This window comes from Leucoraja erinacea, unplaced genomic scaffold (assembly GCF_028641065.1).
Source record: "Leucoraja erinacea ecotype New England unplaced genomic scaffold, Leri_hhj_1 Leri_1251S, whole genome shotgun sequence".
NCBI classification, from domain to species: Eukaryota; Metazoa; Chordata; class Chondrichthyes; order Rajiformes; family Rajidae; genus Leucoraja; species Leucoraja erinaceus.
The window spans coordinates 30,993-44,680 of record NW_026575508.1 but is presented as its reverse complement, the minus strand read 5'-3'; the positions used below and the strand labels follow the sequence as shown (position 1 = coordinate 44,680).

The 13,688-nt window shown below is 51.7% G+C and overlaps 1 protein-coding gene across 1 annotated transcript; it reads left to right on the top strand.

The window, feature by feature from the left end:
- Positions 1-8: 8 nt before the first annotated feature.
- Positions 9-12,905, top strand: LOC129715563 (ras-interacting protein 1-like; the record flags this gene model as incomplete). The annotated part of the gene is made up of 8 exons (XM_055665435.1): positions 9-653; positions 766-803; positions 1,215-1,367; positions 1,657-1,810; positions 5,903-6,170; positions 10,225-10,397; positions 10,905-11,049; positions 12,232-12,905. Coding segments are annotated over 8 exons (1,776 nt in total), but the record flags the coding sequence as incomplete, so codon positions are not given.
- Positions 12,906-13,688: the final 783 nt, after the last annotated feature.

Sequence of the window (13,688 nt, the reverse complement as noted above, 5' to 3'; positions counted from 1 at the left end):
CTAATCTGATACAGGGCAAGAGCCACACCTTTGGGAACACCAACCAGTCCGCGGAGAATCTGGCCCCCGACACCTCAATTATTGCTCCAGACATCTTGCCCCTGCATTTCCGCATTCGCCGGGTCAACAAAGAAGGCCGGGACCCCTCGGCCTACGTCAGGCCTTACCCAGGGGCCCTGTTGACCAAGAATGGCTCCCCGGTTCAGGGGGAGACCTGCATCACCTCAGGAGACCTCCTTGGTTTGGGTCGGCACGTTCTCCTGATGTTCCGCGACCCAGGGAAGTATTCGGCCCGCCCGGATTGGTATCCGGCCCCTCCCGCAGGGAAGCAGGGGGACCCCAGCCCGTTCTCCTGCCTCCTCTGCGGCCGCGGGCCCCAGGAAAGTCAGGAGGCCTTTCGGGCCTACCTGGAGAGCAGGGAATTGGTGCTAAAGTTCCGGGGGCAGGACCAGGCTGAGACGACGGCCATTTTGGAGGAGGCCGTGAGAGGGGGCGGTTGCCCTGGCGACGGGGAGAAAGAGGCCGAAGCCTCCGGCCTAGTTCCGGCCTACTTGCTTGCCATCTGTATACGGCACGTTTCGGAGAGCCTGGGACCCTGGCTGGTGCCCCCCTTCCTTCTCAAGGTGGCCAAGGCAGTCAAGAAGGCGGCTTGGGTGAGCAGAGGGCCATGAGGGGAGGGTGGGGAGGGAGGCCATTTTAATCCACTACTTACTACAAAATTCATTTCTTTATGACATTCCCATTTTTTTCCTAAATTCCTTTCAGGAAAATATCAAGGATGTCGGAACGAAGGAGGAGGAGAGGTGAGAAATGGGATCTGTGGAGAGAGAGGGGAGGAGAGAGAGAGAGAGAGAGAGAGGAGGGAGAGAGAGAGAGTGGGAGTGAAGAGAGAGAGAGGGGGATAGAGAGGGGGAGAGAGAGAGAGAGGGGGAGAGGGTTGGAGAGAGAGGGGGGAGAATTAGAGGGGGAGAGTTAGAGGGGGGGGATGAGGGGCGGAGGGGGGAGGGGGGGAGAGGGGGGAATTAGAGGGGGAGAGTTAGAGAGGGGGAGAGAGAGGAGGGAGAGTTAGAGTTTTTTCCTAGAGGGAGAGCGAGAGAGGGGGGAGAGGTAGAGGGGAGAGAGAGGGGGGAGAGAGACGACGGTGTTGACCCTCTCTCTCTCTCTCTGCCTCTCTCACCCCTCCCTCTCTCTCCCCCACTCTCTCTCTCCTCCAGAGAATCACAGGACTACCCCACCCCCCAGGGGTCAGAGGTGGAAACCTTGAAGGCCGACCTGCGCCCTCTAATTTACTGGATGGCCAACTCTATCGAACTCCTCAACGTTGTGCAAAAAACAGCCATGGAGGTTGAAGAAGAGGTTGAAGATGGGTAGGTTTACCCACGTCTTCTCCCCCCTCTCTCCTCCTGCCACCTCTCTTCTTCCTTCCCCTCTCTCTCTCCCTCTCCCCTCCCCCTCCCCCTCTCCCTCTCTTCTCCCGTCTCTCTTCCCCTCTCTCTCTCTCTCCCCCTTCTCTCTCACTCCCCCTTCTCTCTCCCTCTCTCCTTCTCTCTCTCTCCCTCTCCCCCTCTCTCCACCTTTCCCTCCCATTTCCCCCTCTCTCTCCCACTCTCCCCCTCTCTCTCTCCACTCTCTCCCCCCTCTCTCTCTCCCCCCCAGGATTAACACACTCACCCCCTCTCTCTCTCCTCCGGCAGATTTTCTCCAGGACCGACCAACATCGGTGGAGCCGGATCCGGCCGATGAATCCCTGGTCGTGTTGGATGAGGTTCTCGTCTGCATGTTCCAGCGATGCGTGTACCACCTCACCAAGGTGCGTGTAACCCCGCGCCCAAAACACACGCGTGTCCCGTCACCGAAACGCTGAGTATTCGCCTCAAAAACACACTCACCTCAAAGTCCTTCACCTCCTTCCCCTCAATCTCCCTCCCTCTCCCTCTCCCTCTCCCTTTCAGATTCAGATTCAATTTTAATTGTCATTGTCAGTGTACAGTACAGACAACGAAATGCATTTAGCATCTCCCTTGAAGAGCGACATAGCAAACGATTTGAATAAATAATAATAAGTGTCGGGGGGTGGTGGTGATTGGCAGTCACCGAGGTACGTTGTTGAGTAGAGTGACAGCCGCCGGAAAGAAGCTGTTCCTCGACCTGCTGGTTCGGCAACGGAGAGACCTGTAGCGCCTCCCGGATGGTAGGAGGGTAAACAGTCCATGGTTGGGGTGAGAGCAGTCCTTGGCGATGCTGAGCGCCCTCCGCAGACAACGCTTGCTTTGGACAGACTCAATGGAGGGGAGCGAGGGAACCAGTGATGCGTTGGGGCAATTCCCTCTCCCTCTCCCTCTCCCTCTCCCTCACCGACCCCCAAAAATCTCCCCCGTCTCTTCCCCCTCTAAAACTCCCTCTCTCTATCTCACTTCATCTCCCTCCCTCGCTCCAAAACCCTCCGACCTCTTCTCCTCCTCCCCTGCCTCTCCCTCCATCACCTTCTGCTCCATCTCCTCGTTTCTTTCATTTAAAATATATATTTTTTTTATTAGAGGTAAGTACAATAGTATAGTACATAAGGTACCTAATACATAATGAGATATTACAGTTCATGTACAACTTCTTGTTTCAAATTTAACAGAATAGAACTGGAAATGAAACAAGTCAAGATAGAGAAGAAAATAATATCATAAGCCGTGACGACGGTGTTGGTTTGTGGGATAGTAAAGAAAGCCCAAAGAAAAAGTAGAAACATAGAAACATAGAACATAGGTACAGGAGTAGGCCATTCAGCCCTTCCAGCCTGCACCGCCATTCGATATGATCATGGCTGATCATCCAACTCAGTATCTCATCCCTGCCTTCTCTCCATACCCCCTGATCCCTTTAGCCACAAGGGCCACATCTAACTCCCTCTTAAATATAGCCAATGAACTGTGGCCTCAACTACCTTCTGTAGCAGAGAGTTCCACAGATTCACCACTCTCTGTGAAGGGGATAGAGTGGAAAAAAAAGAAGAGAAAAAAAACGAGATAGAGAGACAGAAAGGAAATAAAAAATAAAGAGATTGAGAGAGATATACAGTGGCTTGTAGAAGTATTCATACCCCTTGAACTTTTCCACATTTTGTCACGTTACAACCACAAACGTAAATGTATTTTATTGGGATTTTATGTGATAGACCAACACAAAGTGGCGCATAATTATGAAGTGGAAGGAAAATGATACATGGTTTTCAAATTTTTTTACAAATAAAAAAATGAAAAGTGTGGCGTGCAAAAGTATTCAGCCCCCTTTACTCTGATACCCCTAAATCAAATCCAGTGCAACCAATTGCCTTCAGAAGTCACCTAATTAGTAAATAGAATCCACTTGTTTGTAATCTAATCTCAGTATAAATACAGCTGTTCTGTGAAGGCCTCAGAGGTTTGTTAGAGAACATTAGTGAACAAACAGCATCATGAAGCCCAAGGAACATACCAGACAGGTCAGGGATAAAGTTGTGGAGAAGTTTAAAGCAGGGCTAGGTTATAAAAAAAATCCCAAACTTTGAACATCTCACGGAGCATTGTTCAATCCATCATCCAAAAATGGAAAGACTATGGCACAACTGCAAACCTACCAAGACATGGCTGTCCACCTAAACTGACAGGCCGGGCAAGGAGAGCATTGATCAAAGAAGCAGCCATGGTAACTCTGGAGGAGCTGCAGAGATCCACAGCTCAGGTGGGAGAATCTGCCCACAGGACAACTATTAGTCGTGCACTCAACAAATCGGGCCTTTATGGAAGAGTGGCAAGAAGAAAGCCATTGTTCGAAAAAAGCCATAAGAAGTCCCGTTTGCAGTTTGCCACAAGCCATGTGGGGGACACAGCAAACATGTGGAGGAAGGTGCTCTGGTCAGATGAGACCAAAATTGAAGTTTTTGGCCTAAATGCAAAACGCTATGTGTGGGGGAAAAGTAACACTGCACATCACCCTGAACACACCATCCCCACTGTGAAACATGGTGGTGGCAGCATCATGCTGTGGGGATGCTTTTCTTCAGCAGGGACAGGGAAGCTGGTCAGAGTTGATGGGAAGATGGATGGAGCCAAATACAGGGCAATCTTGGAAGAAAACCTGTTAGAGTCTGCAAAAGACTTGAGACTGGGGCGGAGGTTCACCTTCCAGCAGGACAACAACCCTAAACATACAGCCAGAGCTACAATGGAATGGTTTAGATCAAAGCATATTCATGTGTTAGAATGGCCCAGTCAAAGTCCAGACCTAAATCCAATTGAGAATCTCTGGCAAGACTTGAAAATTGCTGTTCACAGACGCTCTCCATCCAATCTGACTGAGCTTGAGCTATTTTGCAAAGAAGAATGGGCAAAAATTTCAGCCTCTAGATGTGCAAAGCTGGTAGAGACATACCCCAAAAGACTTGCAGCTGTAATTGCAGCGAAAGGTGGTTCTACAAAGTATTGACTCGGGAGGGCTGAATACTTTTGCACGCCACACTTTTCAGCTTTTTATTTGTAAAAATAATTGAAAACAATGTAACATTTTCCTTCCACTTCACAATTATGCACCACTTTGTGTTGGTCTATCACATAAAATTCCAATAAAATACATTTACGTTTGTGGTTGTAACGTGACAAAATGTGGAAAAGTTCAAGGGATATGAACACTTTTGCAAGCCACTATTTAATATCTTTGTCCCCCCATTCACCCGGTTTTGAAATGTTTAATTTCTAAGGTTGTGTTGCAACCATATGCTTGTAAAAAATCGATAAAAGACCAAATCATTGAGAATTGGGGTCTGTTTTGCCTAACAGGAGGAATCACATTTCTTCAAGATGTAACATTGCAGACATGTTTGTCATCCACATTTTGGGCTGCATTTTTCCAAAATTTAAGTACAAGTTTTTTTGCCGTTATGAAGCCAAGGTTAAGAAGAGATTTTTGAGACGTCGTTAGTTTACATCCGTCTTCCATTGATCCGAAGATAATCAGTTCTATATCGGGGTTCGGTTTTGCGTTAAATAGTTTTGTAAAAGTTCCAAAAATTTCATTCCAGAATTTATGAAGTTTTGTACAGGAGACAAAAGTGGAGTTTTGAGAATGCACATTTGTAACAGAGGGGGGAGACTCCATCTCCTCTTTTACCCCAACGCCTCTCCCTCTTCCCCCCCTCCCCTCAACCTCCCCTCCTCTAACACTCTCCCTGTCCCCCCTCTCTCTTCCCCTCACCTAACACTCTCTCCCCTCCATCTCCCTCTCCCTCCAAAACCCTCTGACCCTCTCTCCTCCTCGCCTCCCCTCGCTCTCCCTCCGCCTCCATCTCCCTCTCTCTCCCCTCCATCTTCCACTCCTCTCTCACCCTACCCCTCCAACCTTCTCTCTCTCCCTCCCTCCCTGTCCCTCAATCTCTCTCCTCGAAATCTTCAAAAAAATCTATTGCTCTCGCTTACCCTCCCCCACTTCCCTATCCTCTGCCCTCCCCCTCACTATCTTCCCTCCCTCCCTCAATGTCCCTCCCCTCCCCTGAACCTCCCTCAAAACCTCTCACTCCATCTCTCTCCTCCTCTACGACTCATTCCCACTCCCTCTCTCCCACTCTCTCCCCTCCACCCCTTTCCCTCCCTCCTCCAAAACCTTCCCCCTCTAAAACTCCCCCTCCCTCTCCCCTCCATATCTCTCTCCCACCCTCTCTAACCCTCTGGCCTCTCTTCCTTGCCTCCCCTCCCTCTCCCTCTCCTACCCTACCCTACCCTACGCCTCTCCCTCTTTCTCTCCCCATCTCCTTTCACGTCTTCAAATCCCTCGAAACATCCCTCTCGCCCCCTCCCAATCCCCCTCCCTCCCTATCCACCCCTCCTCTCAATCTCCCCCAACACCTTCCACCTCCTAACCCTCTCCCTCTTCCCTCCAGACCCTCCACTCTGCCCTCCCGTCCCTCCTAGACACCAACCCCTTCGCTGCAGGAGTGTGCGAGGGAGAGGAGAAGGAGGGTGGAGGAGGGGAAGGCGAGGGAGATCTCCCTCGATTCCCAGCTGGAGTAGAGAAGGTGGTGGACATTTTCCGGGCTGCCCTGGATCTGGGCCGGGCCTCCCAGCTCCACCCTGACCTGATGTCCCAGATGTTCGGCTATGCGTTCTTCTTCTGCGACTCCTCCTTGCTCAACGCTCTGATGGAACGAGGTGAGTGGTCCGGGGATCTGCTGAAATGGAGGTGAGGCCCCGTATCAGGATTGGGAGATTCAGCGAGATCTGGGAGGGTTGTGGAGGGGACATCCTAATCTGAGGAAAGCCAATGGTATGTCAGCATTCATAGCAAAAGGATTTGAGAGTATAGGAGCAGGGAGGTTCTACTGCAGTTGTACAGGGTCTTGGTGAGACCACACCTGGAGTATTGCGTACAGTTTTGGTCTCCAAATCTGAGAAGGACATTCTTGCCATAGAGGGAGTACAGAGAAGGTTCACCAGACTGATTCCTGGGATGTCAGGACTTTCTTATGAAGAAAGACTGGATAGACTCGGCTTGTACTCGCTAGAATTTAGACGATTATGGGGGGGATCTTATAGAAACTTACAAAATTCTTCAGGTGTTGGACAGGCTAGATGCAAGAAGATTGTTCCCGATGTTGGGGAAGTCCAGAACAAGGGGTCACAGTTTAAGGATAAGGGGGAAGTCTTTTAGGACCAAGATGAGAAAAACGTTTTTCACACAGAATCTGTGGAATTCTCTGCCACAGAAGGTAGTTGAGGCCAGTTCATTGGCTATATTTAAGAGGGAGTTAGATGTGGCCCTTGTGGCTAAAGGGATCATTGAGAGGAGGCAGGTACGGGATACTAAGTTGAATGAGCAGCCATGATCATTTTGAATGACGGTTCAGGCTCGAAGGGCAGAATGGCCTACTCCTGCACCTTGTTTCTATGTTTCTATGAATGTTTCGTTGTGAGTGGGAGGGTTTCGATAGATCTGAGATGGTTTGGTGGGACCTGGGAGGGTTTGGTGGGACCAGAGATGATTTGCTTGGATCTGAGATGGTTTTGTGAGATATCAGATAGTTTGTTTGGGTCTGAGATGGTTTGGTGGGATCTGGGAGGATTTGGTGGGACCAGAGGTGATTTGCTTGGATCTGAGATGGTTTTGTGAGATATCAGATAGTTTGTTTGGGTCTGAGATGGTTTGGTGGGATCTTGAAGAGATTGCTTGGCCCTGGGAGAATCTGGTCAGACCTGGGATAGTTTGGTGTGATCTGGGAGGTTTTGTTTGGTGGGACCTGAGAAGGTTTGGTGTAGAATGGGAGGGTTTGCTGGAAACTGTGAGGGTTTTGATGGGACCTCGGATGGTTTGTTGGCACCTGAGATGATTAGGTGAGATCTAGGAGGGTTTTCGAACTATCTGAGATGGTTTGGATGGACCTGAGATGGCTTGGAGTTATCTGAAATGGTTTTGTGGGACCTCAAAGGGGTTGGAAGTATGTGGGAGGGTTTGGAGCGATCTGGGAGAGTTAAGTGGAGATTGGGAAGGTTAGACGTTAGACAATAGACAATAGGTGCAGGAGTAGGCCGTTCGGCCCTTCGAGCCAGCACTGCCATTCAATATGATCACGACTGATCATCCACAATCTGTACCCCGTTCCTGCCTTCTCCCCATATCCCTTGATTCCGTTAGCCCTAAGAGTCTCTGAATCTCTTTTGAATGCACCCAATGGATTGGCCTCCACTGCCTTCTGAGGCAGAGAATTCCACAGATTCACAACTCTCTTGGTGAAAAGGTTTCTCCTCATCGCTGTCCCAAATGGCCTTAAACTTAAACTGTGTGCGGCCCCAGGTTTTGGATTCCCCCCAACATCGGGAACATTTCTCCTGCATGTCCAATCTCTTAATAATCTTTCATGTTTCAGTAAGGGTGCCTCTCATCCTTCTAAATTCCAGAGTATACAAGCCCAACCGCTCCCTTCTTTCAACATATGACAGTCTAGCCATCCCGGGAATTAACCTGGTGAACCTACGCTGCAGTCCCCCAATGGCAAGGATGTCCTTCCTCAAATTTGGAGACCAAACTTTCACACAATAGTCCAGGTGTGGTCTCGCCAGGGCTTGGATCTGAGATGGTTCGGTGAGATTTAACAGGGTTTGTTGGGTCTGAGGTTGTGCTGGCCTTTATAAATCAGAGCATTGAGTATAGAAGTTGGGATGTAATGTTAAAATTGTACAAGGCATTGGTGAGGCCAATTCTGGAGTATGGTGTACAATTTTGGTCGCCTAATTATAGGACGGATGTCAACAAAATAGAGAGAGTACAGAGGAGATTTACTAGAATGTTTGCCTGGGTTTCAGCAACTAAGTTACAGAGAAAGGTTGAACAAGTTAGGGCTTTATTCTTTGGAGCGCAGAAGGTTAAGGAGGTCTTTAAAATGATGAGAGGGATAGACAAAGTTGACATGGATAAGCTTTTCCCATTGAGAGTAGGGAAGATTCAAACAAGAGGACATGATTTGAGAAGTAAGGGACAGAAGTTTAGGGGTAACATGAGGGGGAACTTCTTTACTCAGAGAGTGGTAGCTGTGTGGAATCAGCTTCCAGTGGAAGTGGTGGAGGCAGGTTCAATTTTATCATTTAAAAATAAATTGGATAGGTATATGGACGGGAAAGGAATGGAGGGTTATGGTCTGAGTGCAGGTAGATGGGACTAGGGGAGAATACGTGTTCGGCACGGACTTGAAGGGCTGAGATGGCCTGTTTACGTGCTGTAATTGTTATATGCTTATATGGAGATGGATTGGTAGGACCTGAGATGGGTTGCTTGGGCCTGAGATGGTTGGGAGGTATCTGGGAGGGTTTCGAGGAGATTGGGAGGGTTTGTTGGGACCTTAGATGGTTTGGTGGAATCTGGCAGAGTTTGATGAGACCTCGGATGGTTTGGTGGGGAATGGGAGGGTTTGATGGGACCTCGGATGGTCTGTTGGGACCTGAGGTGGTTTGGTGGAATCTGGCAGAGTTTTGTGGGACCTGGGATGGTTTGGTGGGGAATGGGAGGGTTTGATGGGACCTCGGATGGTTTGTTGGGACCTGAGGTGGTTTGGTGGGACCTGGAAGGGGTTGAAACGATGTGGGAGGGTTTAGGGAGATCTGCGAGGTTAAGTGGTGATTGGGAGGGATAGACAGTAGACAATAAGTGCAGGAGTCGGCCATTTGGCCCTTCGAGCCAGCACCGCCATTCAATATGATCACTATCCTGATTTCTCCCCATAATCCATTGATTCAGTTAGCCCTAAGAGCTCTATCTAAATCTCTCTTTGAATGCATCCAGTGAATTGGCCTCCGCTGCATTCTGAGGCAGAGAATTCCACAGATTCACAACACTCTGGGTGAAAAGGTTTCTCGTCATCTCCGTTCTAAATGGACTACTCCTTGTTCTTAAACTGTGTGACCCCTGGTCCTGGCTCCCTCCAACATTGGGAACATTTTTCCTGCATCAAGCATGTCCAATCCCTTAATAGTCTTACATGTTTCAATAAGATCCTCCCTCATCCTTCTAAATTCCAGTGTATACAAGCCCAGTCGCTCCATTCTTTGAACATATGAGTCTTGCCGTCCTGCGAATTAACCTGGTGAACCTACGCTGCACTCCCCCAATGACAAGAATGTCCTTCCTCAAATTTGGAGACCAAAATTGCACACTGTCACCAGTGCTTATATCTGAGATGGTTTAGTGAGATTTGGGAGGGTTTGTTGGGTCTGAGATGGTTTGGTGGTATCTGGGAGGGTTTAGTGGAGATTGGGAGGGTTTGCTGGGACCTTAGATGGTTTGGTGGAATCTGGCAGAGTTTGGTGGGACGTGGGATGGTTTGCTGGGATCAGGGAGGTTTTGGTGGAGAATCGGAATGTTTGGTGAGATCTGGGAGGGTTTGGAACAAGCTGAGATGGTTTGTTGAGGTCTGGGAGGGGTTGGTGGGACCTGAGAATGTTTGGTGGAGAATGGGAGGATTTGCTGGAACCTGGTCAGGTTTGATAGGACCTCGGATGGTTTGGTGGGATCTGAGATGGTTTGGTGGGACTTTGAAGGGTTTGGAAGGATATTGGATGGTTTGGAGAGAAATGAGAGCGTTGGTGAGACCTGGGAGGGTTTGGTAGGATGTGATACGGTTTTGTGGGACCTGAGACGATTTAGTTGGACCTGGGAGGGTTTGCTGGAGATCGGGAGAGATCGCCCCGTTGATATCCATTTTTCCACCCACCCCAGGAGAACGGTCTCCCTTCTACCAGTGGACCAGGGCCGTGCAGATAAGGACCAACCTGGACCTGGTCCTGGACTGGCTGCAAGAGGTGGCGCTGGGAGACATTGCGGCTTTGTACTTCAGAAAGTTCTCAGCTGCTGTAAACCTTCTCTGCATTCCCAAGACCAATCTCCTGAAGGTGGGAGACAGGGAAAGGGAGGGGGAGAGAGGGAGAGAAGGGGGGAGAGAGTGGGGGAGACGGAGGGGGGAGAGAGATTGGGAGAGAGGTGGAGAGAGCGGGGGGAGAGAGAGGGGAGATAAATGGGGAGAGAGAGGGAGGGAGAGGGCGGGAGAGAGAGGGGGAGGAAAATGGGGAGAGGGGGAGAGATGAGGAAAGAGAGGGAGAGGGTGGGAGAGGGGGGGGAGAAAGAGAGGGGAAAAATTGGGGAGAGAGAGGGAGGGGGTAGAGGGAGAGAGAGGGGCAGGGAGGGAGAGATGGGGTGAGGGAGGGGGAGGGGGAGAGATGGAGAGAAGGGGAGAGAGGGGGACGGTGAATGGAAAGACTACACATGATTGTAATCTCTCTCTCTCTCCTCCTCTCTCCCCATCTCTCTCCCCTCTCTCTCCCTCCTCTCTCCCCACTCTCACTCTCCCTCCTCTCTCCCACCTCTCTCTCTCTCCTCTCTCCCCCTGCTCTCTCTCCCAGATGAGTTGGACCAACATACACAAAGGCCATTCAGCCATAAACACAGCCCAGGTTTGGCATCTCCTTCGAAACTATCACTTGGGTAAAAACCAGAGTCACCCCACAGGCTGGAACCCTCCGGAGGAGACTGAGAGGCTACAGAGAGGTGAGGGGGAGGGAGGGGGGGGATGGAGGGGGGAGAGAGGGATGGAGGGAGGGGGGAGGGAGGGAGAGGGAGAGGGATGGAGGGGAGAGGGAGGGATGGAGGGGAGATGGAGGGAGAGGGAGGGATGGAGGGGGAGGGGGGGGATGGAGGGAGAGGGGGGGGAGGGAGGGGGGGAGAGGGGGGGGGGGAGGGAGGGAGGGATGGAGGGGGAGGGAGGGAGAGGGAGGGATGGAGGGGAGAGGGAGGGGAGGAGGAGGGGGAGGGGGGGATGGAGGGAGAGGAGGGGATGGAGGGGGAGGGGGGAGGGGAGGGAGAGGGAGGGATGGGGGGAGAGGGAGGGGATGGAGGGGAGAGAGGGGATGGAGGGAGAGGGAAGGGATGGAGGGGGAGGGGAAAGGATGGAGGGAGAGGGAGGGGATGGAGGGGGAAAGGAGAGAGAGATGGAGGGAGAGGGAGGGAGGGAGAGGGAAGAGGAGGGAGGGAGGGATGGAGGGAGTGAAGGGAGGAGGAGGGATGGAGGGAGAGGGAGGAGGGAGAGGGGGGAGGATGAGGGAGGAGGGGAGGAGGAGGGGAGAGGGAGGGAGAGGGGAGAGGAGGATAGGAGGGGAGGAGGAGGGATGGGAGGGAGAGAGGGGGATGGAGGGAGATGGAGGGATGGAGGGGAAGGAGGGAGGGGATGGGGAGGGAGGGAAGGAGGGATGGAGGTAGAGGGAGGGATGGAGGAGGGGAGGGAGGGAAGGAGGAATGGAGGGAGAAGGGGAATGGAGGGGAGAGGGAGGGATGGAGGGAGGGAGGGAGGAGGGAGGGAAGGGATGGAGGGGAGGGGAGGGATGGAGGGGGGAGGGATGGAGGGGGGCGGGGGAGGGAGGGAGAGGGGGGAGAGGAGGGGGAGAGGGGGGAGGGACAGAGGCACGGAGTGAGGGAAAGAGGGAACGGAATGAGTGAGCGTTTGGGAGAGTTTTGGAACATTTTCAGAAAGCTTTGAGATAGTTTTGGAGAGGTTGAGAGAGGGAATGAGGGAGGGAGGGGATGAGGGAGGGATGGAGGGAGCGTGGAAGGGAGAGAGGAGGTAGGGAGGGAGGGAATGAGGGATGGAGGGTGGAAGGGAGAGAGGAGGTAGGGAGGAAGGGAGAGCAAGAGACATTCTAACTGTTTGGATGCTATTCATTTTTCCCTCCACAGGAGACATCTACGAGAGTTTCACGGACCACCCCCCTCTCATCCTCCCTTCGCAAGGTTTCACCCTCCCCCTCTCCCCCTCCACAGACTCCGTCCCCTCCTTGTGGAGCGAGTGTCTCTACCGTCGACTCAGTGCCCTTCGCCTCTCGGTGTGGGAGAGGGAGAGGGAGAAGCTTCCAGCAAACCAGAGGCCTGGCGTCTGAGAGATTGAGAGAGGGGGGAGGGGAGGGAAAGTCGCAGTGATACAGCACGGAAACAGGCCCTTCGGCCCAACTTGCCCACACTAGCCCATCTACACTAGTCCCACCTGCCCACGTTTGGCCCAAATCCCTCCAAACCCGTCCTATCTATCCATGTACTGACAATAGACAATAGGTGCAGGAGTAGGCCATTCGGCCCTTCCAGCCAGCACCGCCATTCAATGTGATCATCCCCAATCAGTACCCCGTTCCTGCCTTCTCCCCATATCCCCTGACTCCACTATTTTTAAGAGCCCTATCCAGCTCTCTCTTGAAAGCATCCAGAGAACTGGCCTCCACCGCCCTCTGAGGCAGAGAATTCCACGGACCAAGTGTTGGGATAGTCCCAGCCACAACTACCTCCTCCGGCAGCTAGTTCCGTACACCCACCACACTCTGGGTGGAAAAGCTACCCCTCAGGTTCCTATTTAATCTTCCCCCCCCCCCCCCCCCCCCCCCCCCCCCCCCCACCCCCTCCCCCCCCACCCCCCCCGCCCCCTCTCACAACTCAAACCTATGTCCCCTGGTCCTCGATTCACCCTGTGCATCTACCCGATCCATTCCTCTCATGATTTTTGTACACCTCGAAAAGATCACCCCTCATCCTCCTGCACAGTGCCAATAGTCAATAGTCCTAGCCTTCCCCAAACATAGAAACAAAGACAATAGGTGCAGGAGTAGGCCATTCGGCCCTTCGAGCCTGCGCCACCATTCAATATGATCATGGCTGATCATCCAACTCAGTATCCCGTACCTGCCTTCTCTCCATACCCCCAGATCCCTTTAGCCACAAGGGCCACATCTAACTCCCTCTTAAATATAGCCGATGAACTGGCCTCAACTACCTTCTGTGGCAGAGAATTCCACAGATTCACCACTCTCTGTGTGAAAAATGTTTTTTTCATCTCGGTCCTAAAAGATTTCCCCCTTATCCTTAAACTGTGACCCCTTGTCCTGGACTTCCCCAACATCGGGAACAATCTTCCTGCATCTATCCTGTCCAACCCCTTAAGAATTTTGTACATTTCTATAAGATCCCCCCAATCTTCTAAATTCTAGCGAGTACAAGCCAAGTCTATCCAGTCTTTCTTCATATGAAAGTCCTGACATCACAGGAATCAGTCTGGTGAACCTTCTCTGCACTCCCTCTATGGCAAGAATGTCTTTCTCAGATTAGGAGACCAAAACTGTACGCAATACTCCAGGTGTGGTCTCACCAAG